Source organism: Salminus brasiliensis, chromosome 20, assembly GCF_030463535.1.
Source record: "Salminus brasiliensis chromosome 20, fSalBra1.hap2, whole genome shotgun sequence".
Classification (NCBI taxonomy): domain Eukaryota; kingdom Metazoa; phylum Chordata; class Actinopteri; order Characiformes; family Bryconidae; genus Salminus; species Salminus brasiliensis.
The window spans coordinates 18,351,889-18,368,991 of NC_132897.1; the positions used below are offsets into that span (position 1 = coordinate 18,351,889).

At 41.5% G+C, this 17,103-nt stretch overlaps 1 protein-coding gene across 1 annotated transcript in view; it reads right to left on the bottom strand.

The window, feature by feature from the left end:
• Positions 1-17,103, bottom strand: part of gc (GC vitamin D binding protein) — a 69,703-nt gene that overhangs the window by 39,946 nt on the left and 12,654 nt on the right. Inside the window, exon 4 of the mRNA XM_072664924.1 lies at positions 10,362-10,573. Within this exon, the coding sequence (XP_072521025.1) occupies positions 10,362-10,573 (212 nt within the window). The remainder of the gene's footprint in view (positions 1-10,361; positions 10,574-17,103) is intronic.

Here is a 17,103-nt window from a genome sequence, read left to right on the forward strand (position 1 = left end):
CCTGAATGTCCTGAATCGTTATACCCAACCAGTTTCATTGTTTGTCATAGATTAAAAAACTGCAGGGCAGTGATCCCTGTGATGTGAAAAAAGATAAGATAAGATAATCCTTTAAAAACATGACATTACATCCGATTACTCCCAGTTAGCGCAGGCATATCAGACGCCTTGTTTCAGTAGGTTTAATATTAATGGAATTATACACAGTTAAGCTTAATGCACACTTAACTCTTGGGGTGTTAACTTTCTTTTTTTGCATTTTGATCAGACTGTGACTGTGACCCGCCACCCGCCACACAGCAAAATCCAGTCAAGAGCAGCTCGGCTCTGATGAAGTCCTAGAGGATGATAAACATGTGTGTCTTCATGCCTGTTGAACTAGCCCTCCCCCCAGGAGGCTCCTCATGAAGCTGCTTGAGAGATTGTCAATAATGTGTGAAGCTAATGAACCCTCTCAAGTCACTCAAACCTTTTGATCTTGCCATCTTGATCCAAAATCTGTCCAGCATTTGTAAACATGCTACAGAACTTGGCAGGGTGTTAATTATGTGTATCATGCAGAACACCTGAACGGAAGCATCTGCTCTCTATGAGCCTGTTTACACCTGTCATTGACAGCGTTTTTGGTGATCTGATCACGTTCGGATTTCACTTGTTTGCGTGGAAGGCCAAGTGTAAACACCCCCAAGACGCACTGTGATCACACATTGTGATCAGCAGCGATCGGATCACTAAAACCACATTCGTAGGTGGTCAGAGACAGATCGCGTCCACATTTAGTACAAGTGCAAACCGAATGCGCTTTCTGTGATCGGATTCCGTCTGGCAAGCGGAAATACATCTGAAGAAAAAAACGTTAATACGAGTAATAATTACTGTGGGTCTTCGCTTTGCTCTCCCTGTCTTGCTGTTTCTCCCTTGCTCTTTCTCGCTGTGTGTGTGCATGTCCCTGCTACTGCGTGCATGTCCCACCGTTACTACACAGTCCCCTGTAGCAGGACAATTTAAAAAAGTTGGCATGTTTTTTCCGCAGTTAAAGTAAAATCTAATCAGATATGCTTAGACCGGGGGCTTTTGCATTTTAATTGTGTAAGTGTAAACAAAATCTGGCCAAAGTAGATCATTTAAGGCATTTAACAGATGCTCTTATTCAGCGTGACTTAAAAAGTGCTTCACCATATAATCTAAAATACCCTTAGCTAGTTTGTACAGACTAGGATCTAAAGGATACCTCTAAGCTTAGATGCTACTAAACACAAAAGTCAGTATGGAGACCATAATACTCTACTCCACACTTCTCTCAGAAGAGGTGGGTCTTCAGTCTGCGTTCGTTCCACCACTTCAGTACAGGACAGAGAAAAGCCTGGATGCTTGTCTTCCGTAAATCTTAAAGGATGGCGGGTCAAGCCGAGTCGTACCTGCAGCTCAAAGGGCTCTTGCTACTGATCGGCTTTTGATCTTTGCCCTCAAGTACGGAGGGGCTGGTCCATTCTTGGCTGTGTAGGCCAGCGTCAGGGTTTTGACTCTGATGCGAGCAGCAGCTACAGGAGGCCAGTCTAGAGAACGCAGCAGAGGAGTTACATGACATGGATACCTGAGAAATACAGAACCAGCTTCGGAAGTGGTATCCAAACATGACTTTACACAAAAATGACTCTGGTTATTGCAGCGTCACGCAGTTCTGGCAGGAGGTCTTGTGCAGCTTCACTGAAGTTCCATAGTGCAGTAGCAGCGTTCTGACCCAGAGGCCAATGACCAAGACGCCATTCTCCCCAATTTCAGATCTGTGTATCAACAAAATGATTGGCAATCCTTTCATTTTTGGTACATTTGCTACATAATGTTGGTTTAAACTAAATGATCAAAGAAGCAGTCCATGTTTCTGGCTTTAATCTAGACATATTTGTATTTCTAAATAATATATCAGCTCCTGTTTACTGTACTGGCTATTGTGTAGCCAAATTGCAACATCAACTTTACTGGGATTTCCATTCTGGCTTGTGGTCACACTTCTTGTTTAATTACAGGTAAACTCCTGTGGGAGTGCTTGCGTGAAAGAGGCTTTACAGGCAACCTTTTAGACCTACAGATCCGCTGTACAGATGTACAGTTACTGTCTGTAGACCATCTGTTTATCCACAATGTATAAGCCGCTGTTTTATTTCTGACCTCATGACAGCTGTTGATATTCTCAGCACACCAATGACAAAGACTTGGCAGTTGCTGCGTAGTGTGTTTTAGGGTTGGGCAGTTTCCACTTTTTTCATACCATTAGGCCTCCTCAAAATAATACTGCGCTATACAGTATTACTGTGGGTGGTCTTATGTTTCACGGCATCCATACAATCTCACCCTGCCTTATTTAAAAAACCTAAAAAAAGACCGAAGACATTCAGTAAATGTTAAACCGTCAATCTGATGAAATGAGAGACAGGGTCTGCCGTGTTCGGCCTTGTAGCTGGCTGTCTAGGCTTAGATAAGTTAGCTAGAACGCTAAACACCTCAGCACAGGCTGCGTTCCAGATAACTGAGGCTCAAATCCCACACACTTAGAGGATCAGGCCTCATATTTGAGAGCGCAGATTCGAGGAAATGTCGCCTGTTTTCAGGCATATTTAGTGGACTGGTTCATCCAGGTTTGCTTGCTATGCCTTGTAGTCAAACGTACTGTTGCTAAGCTTGCAACTATAAAATATAATATAGAGCATAATATAATAAAGAGCATATTTGACCATGAACTAGATAGACATAGAACAGAAATCTGACACATCAGACATGTCATCATTTTGAAATACGGCCCCTTTTTTGAGAGACTGCTAGTTTAAAAAAAAAAAGCGATATTCTTTATTACTGTTATACAGCAAAAGCCTACTGTGTACTGTAAGTATAAATATCGGGTATGGTTTTGTTACATGTTAGTGGCAATGCTAAGTTGAGAGTGACCCGCCACCCAGCAATATCCAGTCAAGAGCAGCTCGGCTCTGAGTCCTAGAGGATGATTAACATGTGTGTCTTCATGCCTGTTGAACTAGCCCTCCCCCAGGAGGCTCCTCATGAAGCTGCTTGAGAGATTGTCAATAATGTGTGAAGCTAATGAACCCTCTCAAGTCACTCAAACCCTTTGATCTTGCCATCTTGATCCAAAATCTGTCCAGCATTTGTAAACATGCTACAGAACTTGGCAGGGTGTGAATTATGTGTATCATGCAGAACACCTGAACGGAAGCATCTGCTCTCTATGAGCCTGTTTACACCTGGCATTGACAGCGGATCATGTCAGATTTCAAACATTGTATAAGCCTTATGATCAGACTGCGATCAGTGTTCAGAGACACAGAGATCTCGTCCACAATTAGTACCGAATGCGCTTTCTGAGATCGGATTCCGTCTGGCAAGCGGAAATACGTCTGCAGAAAAAGCATTAATACGAGTAATAATTACTGTGGATCTTGGCTTCGTTCTCGCTCTCTTGTCTCCCTCGCTTTTTTTCGCTATGTGTGTGTGTGTGCTTGCTAACTACTAGTTAAGTGCAATATTACAGAGTTTGTTCCCTTGGGGTTTAAATAGTCCATCGATGAAATGGGAGAACCGCCTGTTGTTCCACCGTGTTGTAGAACCACCGTTCCTCTAAACTGGTCACAGCCCCCCGGAGCAGGACAATTTTGATGAGAAACCATTGTTTAAATTTTGATGAGAAACCATTGTTTAAAGGAAGTAAACGGAAATGGTGTACATGTTGGTGTGTTTTTTTACGCAGGAAAGAAAAATCTGACCTCATCTGGTCACACTGGAGGTGCGTTTTAATCGTAAGTGTAAGTGTAAACAGAATTTGATCAAAGTAGATCCAGATACTATCTGGATACAAAATGCATGTCAATGCCAGATGTTTCTCCACTCATTTCTGCAGGTTTTACTTTCATTCGTCCTCAGTCAGTCGTTTTGATTTGTTGAGCAATTCCATATGCTGTTTCACTGTTTTCATGTCTTGACTGTCGTTCCAAAATGTTACCTTATGTTACAGATGTACAGCAATGAGCCAAGACATTATGACCACCTGCCTAACAACAGCTCTGACCTGCTGAGGCATTGCGTCCTTGTCTATCTAGCACCAAGATCCTTTAAGTCCTGTCAGTTGCGAGGTGGAGCTGCCATGGATTGGACTTGACATTACAGTGTTTCAACACATCCAAGAAATGCTTGATCAGATTGAGATTCTTCCAACTGCTCCTAATTAATTAATTAATGTGTGCAGTGTGTTAGGGCACTTAATCCAGCTTAACGAGGAAATACCACTGACATGAAGGGATATACTTGGTGTCCAGTGATATTTAGGTAGGTGGCACATGTTAAATTGACATCCCCATGAATGCTGAGACCCAGGGTTTCCTAGCCAGCCACCCATTACACTCCCTGTACTTACAGGGAAAACAATACAGTGGATGTTGTCATTGTTATGATATAATCATCTTCAGCCGTGTCCTAATGTTTTGGCTCATCTGTGTATAAGTCATATTGACCTTGTAAAGTGATTGCGACTTTCTAAGAAAGTTTATGGGCAGTTTAAGCATTGTACTTTATGCACAACTATATATACACTATATGTCCAAATGTTTATGGACACCCCTACTAATGAATGCATTCTACTACTTGCACCCATTGCTGACACAGATGTGCAAATGCACAAACACGGCTTGTCTAGTCCTGTTGAGAAGTGTTTCCAATGGAATAGACCCCTTTGGAGCAGATAACCATGAAAGTATTGGCTCCATGCCTAATGCCAGACTTGGGCTAGATGGGTATAAAGCCCCCAGCATTGAGCTGTGGGGCAGTGGAACTGTGTTCTCTGGATGGATGATGCATGCAATACTTTTGGGATGAGTTGTGGGATGGTAAGTTCTTATCTTAATCCTCATGGCAATCCTTCAAGAGCTAGTAGATAACCTTCCATGGAAAGTAGAGACAGTTAATCCAACTATGGCAGGATAAACTCATGTTAATACCCTTGATTTTGGAAGAAACTATGAAAGAGCAGGTGTCCCAATACTTTTGTCCATATAGTGTATGTAGGGTAAAATGCTTCATACTTTAAAGCCTTGAAAAAGAAATGATAAATAATACATTTGCATCTGTTGGTGTATAATTAGACTGGGCAAACATAATTTAAGGGATACTAAATATACTGTATTTCCCTCTTGCACTTTTTATTATCCCAGATTTCACATGTGAACCTGCAAGTGCTTATTGTAACAGTTATGAATGCGATGAATACGTTAAGAAACACCTGGAAAAGCAATCAGTAGTTCTGAGTATGAGTTCACACTGACAGCTGTGTTCTCGTGAGTTGAGGAAAAGACAAAAACATGCCCAGATAAGAGTCTCTTCAAAGCACTGAAGCGACTGTGAAAACACTTAACACTGCCGCTACACACAGAAGATGCGGATTTTGTTATGGGTGAATTCATTATGCAAGAAAACGGCATACATTCAAGCACCTGGTTTATATGCTGACGAGAGACTGTGGTGGAAAATTTAATGTAAATGTAAATTTAATTTGCTTAGGTGGTTTCAGACGTAATGGGCCAATGGGCAGCACAGTTTGGTGATTTCTCGGCTCACACACACACATGGCTGAACTTTTGCTGGGAGCTGGTTTCATATGGTCTATGATGGTCTTAATTGTTAGTGGTGGTTTAACAGCTAGTTAACCAGCTTAGCTCTTGACCAGAATAGCATTTTTTTTTTATTAGAGTTTAATGGCCCAGATGATCATGACAAACTTAATGCAGCTGGTTGTCAAAATGGTCATACCGGTGGACCAGCATGCAGGTCAACCACCAAGGTCATACTGCTCATCATATTGGACACCAGCTTGTTAAAACAGTGAAAAAGTTAGGTCACCCCATTAAAGTCCAATTAACTAATCCAATAAAACTGAGGAAATGTTTTTTTAAATCCTTATTAATAAAAATGCAATTCTCTAGTGAGGAACCACCCCCCCCAATTTATTATGTTACATAACTTATTAAACGTCAGACCTTTCCTATAATGATCTACCAGTCTCTGACATTACCCAGGAAAGCATTTTCCCACTCCTCTATGCAGAATTCTTTCAGCTGTGTGACGTTTCCGCTGTAGTTTCCCGCTGTTGTGGATTCTATGTGGATTCTATGAATTCTCCAGGCTCTGCTACAGAAAACAGCCCCAAACCATGACGTTTCCACCTCCATGCTTCACAGTTAATATGGGTTCTTGCGCTCGAATACTGTGTAATGCCAAGCATGTCCTTTGTTACTGTGTCCAAATAATTCAACTTTGGATTCATTTGTCCAAACCACATTGTTCCACAGGTCCTGGTCTTGGTCTAGGTTTTTGAGAAAGGGTTTCCTCCTTGCACACCTCCCATGAGAACCACACATGTGTGGTCTCTTTTTGAAGGTAGATACTGTACTGTGCAGTGATGAGCACATATAAACTTTTTAAAGAATAGTACCACATTGTGTCCTTGTGACTGGGTATTCGTGTTTCGCCCCTTCTCTTGCTCATAAACATCATCCTGAAATGACATTCTCTAAATCGTGCTGGAACAGGGAATACACTACAATCAGTATATTTTGTTAGAGTTCCCGATCTTTCCATTTCGCCCAGGACATTTAATCAAAATAGCCGGAATCACTGCAGGCCTTGCTGTCTTCGACCCCTGCTAATGGATTAACTCCTGGAACGAAAGTCCTTTTCTCCTTCTCTTCCACATCTTTCATCAGTATAGCTCCTCCTCATCCAGTGCTGGTGCCAATGTGATGTAGCAGAAGGTGGGTACTCATCCATGGCTGAGTGCAGACTAGCATCTGCCTCTTACTCCAAGTTGTTTTTGACTTTTCTTCATCCAATAAAATGCTGATAAAATAATGTACCTCCCACCAGGTTTTCCAGCTCACACTTTGAAACATGCCTTATTATCGATTTCGTGTTCACTTGAACATTTTGCATTTCTGAGCCACTTCCTGCTACCAGATTATTTCTGGTGTTTTCTTGGTTTTTGTGAGTGTGGATTTGCCCAGGATGTGCCAGCCTGCCTGGCAAGACACTTGCCTGTGATAACTAAGATGCTTGAATGCCTTTAATAAAGCTGCTCTGCAAGTATATCCTTGTGCATGAGGCATTAGACATCATTTTCATAACCATTTTATGTAACAGCTGTAAGAGACCTGTAGTAGTCCTCATGCAGGCACCGAATATAAGCAAATGATTACTGCCGCTAAATCTATGAACACAGAGGACATTATGTAACAATAGAAATAGCAATAATTAGCTCAAAATAGGAGTACGCTTCCTAGCAGTGGAACTTCTGTGACAAAGGGTCCACATGTATGGGTAGAACATGTGCTATATTAGTGCTGAATTATCAGTCGGCTGAGATTCTTCAAGTTTCTTACAAAAATTCACAAGGATTACATTAGCAAAGTTCTTTAATGAAGAATTACAAATAACAGGAATTATTCATACATTTTAATATTTAAGCACTGATGGTTTACTGTTGAGGCAGGCAGAAGCTGAGAAGCTGAGGCGGAGGGGGTGGGAAGGCTAGCAATAACAATGTTTCAGAAAAGGTCTAAAGTATTTAGGAGAATCCTAACAAACTTAAATGTGAGCTCTGTCTGCAAGAGTTTGCTCATCATTCAACAACATCCAACACAGCAAACCACTTAAAACGGGAAGGCTGCTGTAGCCGGCCATTTTCCAATTATAATGGTTATAAAAGTTTACTTACAGGACTAAATCCAAAAAGGGGGTTATGTATATATCTGTTGGGCCTGTCTGAGCATGGGAAAGTATGACCATGCATCTGCCTTGTGATTTATTTGGGCCAGGGCAGACGTATTAGCTGTTTTTTGAGTCTGATGATCTCTTCAATCTCTTTTTCATATTCTATTTGTCATATCTATGATTTATTTATATTTAATTACAAATACAGTCACATAATAAGCCTGTAGAAGACCAGAAATGTTTATGTCAAAGCGGGCTATGCTGCAAATTTCTGTCAGGCCTACCATTTCCTTTTTCATCTAAAATAATTCAAATCATATTTTCTTTTGGCAATTAGTTAGTTTTATGTGTTTAAAGAAAAAAAAAGAAGTAGGCTGATGAAGAACCGATTTTAATGTTTAAATTGAAATAACAGAAGCTGTAAGAGCTTATTTTAAACATGCATGCTGTCTGTCTCAGTATTTCATAAATCTGCAGTTTCATCATAAGCAGGCGTCTCTTAAGTAATTATAAGTATAAGCAATAATTAAATGTAATAATTTAATAATAATAATAATAATATAATGATAAGATGTATTCTGCAGTGTTCAGTGTCTCTGGATACTTACACCACATTGGAGAGGACAGCAGAAAGAAATGTATGTCGAATTTCTGAGATTCTCAAAGTTTATCCTGCTGAAAAGTTAGTGCTCTTACACAGCTCTCTTTGAGATGGCTTATAGATGCATTAAGCACTTGGGACATCTTGTTCCCATCATCAGTACTGTGAACAATTCTAAGTAAGTTTCTGTAAAATGACACATTTTTCACTCTGAAACACTCTAAATGACGCTGAATGAAACTGATGTGATTCTCCTTTAACAACCCAACAAGAAGCCTCCGCCAGACTGCTGCATTTAAGCCATGAACCTATATACAGTACTTTCTGACATGAATAAAGTGATGAGCCCATATGATGAGACTAAATGAGCTCATTCCCTGCTCATACTGTGTGGTGGGTGCAGATTGCTTGTTTGGAAAGTGGACAGACCACAAAGCAGATGGGATCCCCTCCCCAAATCCTTGCCCCATTGCGTACATCATCTGCACAATCTGTCTCATTATCAGAGTCCAGAGTTCCACCAAAGCTTTGAAAACCACCAGGATTACCTGGCTAACACATTTGAAATGCTGCTATCCAGTGCCACTGTCCTTGAGAACTCACGCATTATTCAGTAACCTGGACCTTTCCACCTTAACTAGCACTGACTGGCAGAATGGAGGAAGGTGAAGTTGAGCATTGTAGGCATGCAGCATATAGCCTAGTGTAGTGTTCCTGGAGGCACCCTGCCTTGCAAATTTTAGTGGATTGCCTACCTTAACAGAAATTCTGAATGGGCTTGTTAATGAGCTTATTAGTTAAATCAGGTGTGTGTTGGGAGCACACTCAGTTGTCATGATGGCTTTTCCTCCTGAGCCTATTGAGTTGCTTTGTCAGCCTCCTCCCAGACTACCTTCTGGCCAGGCCATGTTCTTTTGCGTTTACTATTGGATCTCATGACACTGCCAAGCCCCTTTAGGCCCCACCCCAACCTGACATTAGGAGCTCAGCTTACTCTTGTAAAGCATCTTAGCACTGGCTATATAGAATCATGAGGTGTGTCCCAATTACATGCTAATTAGTGATAATGACTAGTTTCATAGTATGTAGTGTAGAGAAAAGTGTCAAAGTTGGGTCCTCAAAAATCCACAATGCATTCTTAGAAGCGGTTGGTTTTTGAGTATGGTTTTGATTGACAGGCAAAACAGAAAGGGCGGTGCTACTCACATCTGGAAAAATGGGAAAAAATAGTGGACAACAATGCAAGTGCAGCGGCAACAGGAGGACTTTACGTTGGCATAGCAACATTCCCGGGCTCGGCAAGCTGCCGCTGTTGGGCCCTTGAGAAAGGCCCTTTACCCTGGAGTTGGCTGCCCACTGTGTGTGTGTGTTACTACCACAGATGGGTTATATGCGGAGGACACATTTCGCTGTACATAGTAAAGTGACAAATACGTGCACCTTTACCTTTTTTTACCTTTTATTATGCAATTGGGATGCAGCCTCAAAGCCTTATTACAGTAGTTTTTGAGGCAAATGTGTGATAATGTTGGCATGCTGTATGCACAATACTGAGGTTCAGCACAAAACAGCACAAAACTGGTGGCGCAATGCTGCTTTGTATATTTCTCCATCTGGTGCCTGCTGTAGTGTAGTGGATAACAACATTCCCTACCTGTCATATATACCTATGGGTTCGGTTTTCCCAGCCAGACAATAATACCATGCTACACCAATAAGAGTCCTTGGGCAAGACGCCTAACACTACATTTGCCTACATGATACCATGATTCAAATGTAAGTCGTTCTGGATAAGAAAATCAGCCAAATGCTCTGAGTGTCTCTTTCATGAGTATCATGTGTCGCTACGCGGCTCAAGCATACATAGGTGCATCCGTTGTGTAGCTCCAACACCAGCATAAGCATCACACTATGAGTAATCAGCTCAAACCCCAGCCACTGCCTGCTACTGAAATTACTTCTCCAAACGTTTTGACCAGTCTTAATCGTGTCCTACCTCATGGTGTAGCCACTGGGGTCCTTTGTGTACTGAGTGCAGATCTCCTCGGGCGTGGTCTCCATCATCGAGGGCAGCTCATCTGTGGAGTAGCGCAGACTGGCCAGGCACAGTTTTCTCTCATGGCCTTGGACAGTGCAGCACTGCTCAATGTTTGGGTGCTTTGGGAACGGAGAGTTTTTCCCACAGGACTTGTCCGAGATCTCTGTAGCCTAAAAAACAAGATGGTCATTTTCAGTGGTACATTTTATAATAAAGTGTGTTGCAGATTTATCCAGAAAATAGGTCTAGTATGGCAATTCTGCACAGGTACCAGGTTTTTAAGTATGTCATGTATTATTTATGATCATGGTGAAGCAATTAACATCAGCTCCATGGGCCCTAAAATAGAACCTTGTGGGACCCCACAAAATATGCTAAACTTGGATACCAAATAAAAGTACTACTTTCTGTGGTTCCCAAAATACTTGGACAACTAAATAAAACTATGATGAGACTCATTTGGATGTTTAGGCATATTACAGTAATACAGTATTATATGTGCATATATATATATATATATATATATATACACACTCTGACAACAAATGACAGAATCAAATGAAATATATATGAATGTAAGTGATAACAGTATTAGAGTATTAGAGAAAGAATACAATTATTGGGGAAAACTGTATTATTGAAAGGAGGCCCTAGTACCCTGCTGGGCCAACTCTAACCTGGACTCAAGATGAGATACATGTTGGGCATGGAAGCATGTGCAGTTAACTTTAAACTCTTAAAACTTTAAAAAGGGGATCTCTAAAGAATCATCCAGGGGACCCCCAGAGATCCATTATATAAAGCCAGAGGTGTCCTCATTTTGTTTATGAGCTCATAATAAATTGGACCATAATGTAATCTAGCAAAGTTAAAATGAGGAGTCTTCGAGATTAAAAATAAATAGTGAGTCTGCTAAACCACAGCACTGCAGTGTACATATTATAATTTGATATAGCAGTACCCAAACCGCTGTGATCCAAACAACTAGAGGCACACAGGCCTCAAGACCTTATAAAAAGATAAAACTCAGCTATTGGCTTCCCACTGAAATATCAGAGAATGAGAGGAAACATTTGAAGCACTATTGGTACTCATGCAGAAGGACTTTAGAAGGTATCCCCTCTAACGATCTCCAGCAGACTCCTTAAGGCAGCGTTTTTTTCTGGTTGGCAGAACTTATTTCTTTTAAATGTCATTACTGTAATGGCACATATTTTGCCCAATATGAGCCTCATGCACTGACTTGCACTCTCATAGCTTGAATTGGAACTCACAGCAGATTGAAGTAATCATAAGCGTGAACACCTTCAGCTGAGGTGAAGCGAGGACAGTCTGGAGGTAATTATTTTTTAATGATGAGAATGTAAGCTGTCTCTGCGGGACAACCGCCAACACAGGCACAGGAGCAGTAGCTGGCCTTTCTAGGCAAGCTACATCATTTCGGTTGTTTTGCATTTAATCTGGAGACCATTGATCGAATTTACGAGCTTCTCATGACTGCACAATATTGACTAAAGAAACTTGCATGGTATGAAAATAGGGTTCAAATAGGGATCAAGAGTTGACTTTATTCAGGAAAAAACACTAGAGGGCAGCTCTGAGTGGCTACCACTACGGCCCGGCCAAGAGTTTGAATCCAGAGCCATGCCACTTTGCCATCAGTGGCCGGAGTCAGAGAGAGCACAGTCAGCCGTGTTCAGTCCTTATCCTCCTAGGGACAAAGCAGATGGGATACCCTCCCCAAATCCTTGCCCCATTAAAATTGCAGTGGGAGAAAAAGCATGGGCATGGAGGCGTACAGGTTCTATATGGCAACCTGCATCACATTTCCCCACAGATATTGCGGCTAGGCCATATTAAGTCCTTGCCCTCCTAGTGTCGGGAGCATTGCTAATGCTAGGTTGAGCTACAAACGGTTAGGTTCTGTTGTAGGTAATTTTGAGAGTATTTTTTGTCACACTGTAAATTCCCAAAGAATATATGCAACAGATAATAAATAAATAAAAACATTTCTGTTCTTTTTGTGACTGATTGGATTTGAATCTACTCAGTTTTGGTGGCAGGTCTGCACTCATACATACTGTGCAACTTAAGGAGAGACTCCTTCTAGCTTCAAGTACGTCTCGACTTGACCCACCATCCCTTAAGATCCATGGAAGACAAGCATCCAGACTTTTTTCTGTCCTGCACCGAAGTGGTGAAACAAACTTCCACTGGGTGTCCCCTAACTGTGGTCTCCATACTGACTTTTGTATTTAGTAGTATCTAAGTTTAGAGCTATATTTAGGATCCTAGCCTACAAACTAGCTAAGGGTATTCTCTAAGTAAACAGTAAAGCACTTAGCACTTGTAAGTCTGCTAAATGCCTTAAATGTAAATGTAGTTCTTATTAATTTAGATAAACTAATAGATAAAATTAAACATGCAAAGTAAAAAAAAAAAAATAATAAATAAATAAATAAATAAATATATATATATTAAAATATGCTGTGCGTCTATTCTATTAAAATCTTTTAAAATCTTTTAAAACACAATTTGTTTTGTGTTTCCGTTCATGTATGGTTCTAAGACTCAGTTCATGTTCATTAACGTTTATGTGTATTGGGTTCAGGCTGGGGCTACTTAAGGGGCTCCGATGCTCAGTTCGGAGCCGAGAATTGGATGTAAATGGAAAAATTAATATATGGATCTAGGGTTAAGTAACCTTGAGGTAGCCCGAGAGGTTCCCGTCTGTGACCATATAGTGATTAGGCCAGCTTTGGCTTGTTGTTCACGAGCAGGCAATCCGGAGGTTTGAGTATTCAGCGAGGTTCGCTTGTGTTCCGTGTAGAGATACCCACGACTCTCGTTCCAGCTAGACGACCCTCTGCCAGGTGGCAGTTCCAGGTTGGGTCAGCCTAGCCGCTCTTGCCAGGTAGCTGGTTCCTCAGGAATAGATGGGTCCCCCTTTTGAGCCTTTATTCTTCTCGAGCTCTTCTTCACACTAAAACCTGGGACATTACTGGGCCACTTGTACTGATAATGTCTAAGCTTTGCGTCATTCACACATTCAGCCCCTGAGCCGTATTGTACGCATTCTTACTTGCCATGACATTCCAGTAAACAGGATGCAGTGTTGCCAGCATGAACAGCCAACAGCTCCTACATTTCTGAATCATGTACAAAAATACACTCCCGCAAAACGACTTCCTTCCGCGGAAACTCAAAACTCACACAGCCGCTTTACTTTGCCGGCTGTGCTGCACTGCGTTTGGTGTGCTGACAAGCAGTGTAGAGATGAATTGTTATATTTTCTTTCCAGTACTAATTCAGAGCTGAAATATGTAGAACAATAAAATGATTATTTTAGTGATGGTATCAGCACCTGTATTACTGCCTGAGAACACCTGTTGCCCCCCCCCCCCCAAAAAGAAAATCCCATTACTCCTCCCCATCATCTCAATATACCATTACTCCACCCATCTCCTCAATGCCCCTTAATCGGTAATTCCACCTACATCTCCTCAATATTCCATTACTCCACCCATCTCCTCAATGCCCCTTAATTCCACCTACATCTCCTCAATATTCCATTACTCCACCCACATCTCCTCAATATCCCATTACTCCACCCTATTTTCTCAATGCCTCTTAGTTCTACCCACATCTTCTCAATATCCCATTACTCCACCCACATCTCCTCTAAATCCCATTACTCCACCCACATCTCCTCTAAATCCCATTACTCCATCCACATCTCCTCTAAATCCCATTACTCTACCCCATCTTCTCAATATACCATTATTCCACCCATCTCCTTAATGCCCCTTAATTCCACCTACATCTCCTCAATATTCCATTACTCCACCCCATTTTCTCATTGCCTCTTAGTTCCACCCACATCTCCTCAATATCCCATTACTCCACCCACATCTCCTCTAAATCCCATTACTCCACCTCATCTTTCTCAATATACCATTACTCCACCCATCTCCTCAATGCCCCTTAATTCCACCTACATCTCCTCAATATTCCATTACTCCACCCACATCTCCTCAATATCCCATCACTCCACCCCATTTTCTCAATGCCTCTTAGTTCTACCCACATCTTCTCAATATCCCATTACTCCACCCACATCTCCTCTAAATCCCATTACTCCACCCACATCTCCTCAATATCCCATTACTCCATCCACATCTCCTCTAAATCCCATTACTCTACCCCATCTTCTCAATATACCTTTATTCCACCCATCTCCTTAATGCCTCTTAATTCCACCTACATCTCCTCAATATTCCATTACTCCACCCCATTTTCTCATTGCCTCTTAGTTCAACTCACATCTTCTCAATATCCCATTACTCCACCCACATCTCCTCTAAATTCCATTACTCCACCCACATGTCCTCTAAATCCCATTACTCCACCCACATCTCCTCTAAATCCCATTACTCCACCTCATCTTCTCAATATCCAATTGCTCAACCCACATCTCCTCAATGACCTATTACTCCACCCCATATCCTGAATGCCTCTTAATTCCACCTACATCTCCTCAATATTCCATTACTCCACCCACATCTCCTCAAAATCCCATTACTCCACCCACATCTCCTCAATGACCTATTACTCCACCCCATCTCCTGAATCCCTCTTAATTCCACCCACATCTCCTCAATATTCCATTACTCCACCCACATCTCCTCAATATCCCATTACTCCACCCACATCTCCTTAATACCCCAGTACAAAGATCGGATCGGTATTGACTTGGCTCGGGGGTGGGGGTGGGGTTAAATGGTGTTTACACATGTGACACAGGTGTTTAAACGCACACACGCTTTGGACAGGCTGCACATGCCCAGGGGAAGCGAAGCAAGGGAATTGTTTCCTCTGGAGTACAATACCGTTGGGATAATCTGAAGCAGCATGTGATCCAGAACTAAATCATCCAACATTTGTGCTTGACCTCACACATGCTGATGTGGCTTGTTGCAATGTTTAGAGTAAAGCCTTTCTAGAAAAGTGGAGACACTTACTGAGACAGAAAGGGAAAAACTCCCTTTTTTATTTGATTTGGAAAGAAATATTGGATGACCAGGTGTCTTCAAACTTACAATGCATAAAATGTGGAGTTAAAAAAAACGCAAACATTTTAGGAAAAGTGAATGGTTCAGTGAGTAGATTCTTCTCAAAATTTTGAGCAATGTTAGTGTATTATTTTTGTTCTGTCCAATTTCTGGGAAAGGAGCACGAAGCACGTTTTACCACAAAGTCTCAGACCAAAATTGCAAGAAATGGTTGCTTGAAAGACACAACTGCACAAACCTGCACAGTCATTCAACCTAAACATCATCGAAAATCTGCTGATAGACCTCAAAAGAGCTGTGCAGCAAGACAGCCCAAGAATCTCACAGATCTAGAAGCTTTTCGCAAAGAAGAATCCCCAAAGAGGAACGGAAAGATTCTTAGCATTGCTATTCGCATTGATCATTGCATAACCAGCCAACAGTTGGACACGTCCAGATAGCTGCGCCATTGAAATAGCAATCTGCTGAAGTCAGACCGTACCTGGCTCTTAAAGGGAATGGCACCTTACTGCACGTTAGGTTTACTGCAAATTACGCCTAAAACACACCCATAATTAATTAAGAGACTTAGTACATGACTTTTGTGTGTTTCGAGCCGTGCAATATGTGCTTTTCTTGTTGTTACGATAGCAAAGACACACTGACACACCCTAAATCAAGCTGCACGGTGCACGGATGACTCCTCACCTGATTGTTAACGAGAGTGTACAGACCATATGCCTTCTTTTACTAGCAGTAGCTGTCATTTTGATCAGGAAGGCCCAAACTTTTGCATGGCAGTGCGTCCAAACTAATTGCAAGAAATAATAACCAGACAGAGCAACTCCGACTGCTTCCTTTACATCACATCAACAAATAAGCATTTTAGCTAATGACAGCTCTAGGAGGGACTGTCTTCCAGAAGAAATGTTTATTTGCAGCAAAGCTGATGCAAACACAATCTGTTTGAAAATCAGAGCGAGGCTTTAATATCAGTGTTAGATGTTCTGCTCCATTTGCATAATGTTGCATCAACATTACAGCATCGCTCGTCTAGACGGCGCAAGACTGCAACGTCGAGCTGTTTTTTTGTTTTTTCCACCCTCCGAATGACGATCTATTCACAGCAGTTTTGCCAACTCTAAAATTATGTGTATGCAGATCAAATGTAATCAAGGCAGGGGATTCAAAGAGCAGATGTGCTTGGCATAATGACTTCCATCAGAGCTTTTGTATTGTGGTACAGATCTGCCAGATGGTAATGAAATGCACAAGTCCTAAAGAAAGCAATCAAAGGTGAGGGAACTTGAGTACAGCAGAGAGTGACACCGAACAGCTACGTATGGAAATAACCACCTATGGTACGGCATGTTTATCAGTGTCACATCTTCATCACCTTGAGCGAGTGTGTTGGAACATTCCCATGTTGGGTGGTCTGTAACTTGTTTCCCCAAGGAAACAGGTGAAGCTGGGAATGGTGGAGTTAATGGGCTTGACTGTTAAAACAATCAGCAGGAGCATTTATTAGTTTATGAGAGTTTATGGATATGTGGAATATTAAGCTCTTTAAAGTCTTAATAATTTTATAATCAATTCATTAATTAATAAGTAATTAATAAGTACTTTTATAGTAAGAATGTATCACTAAT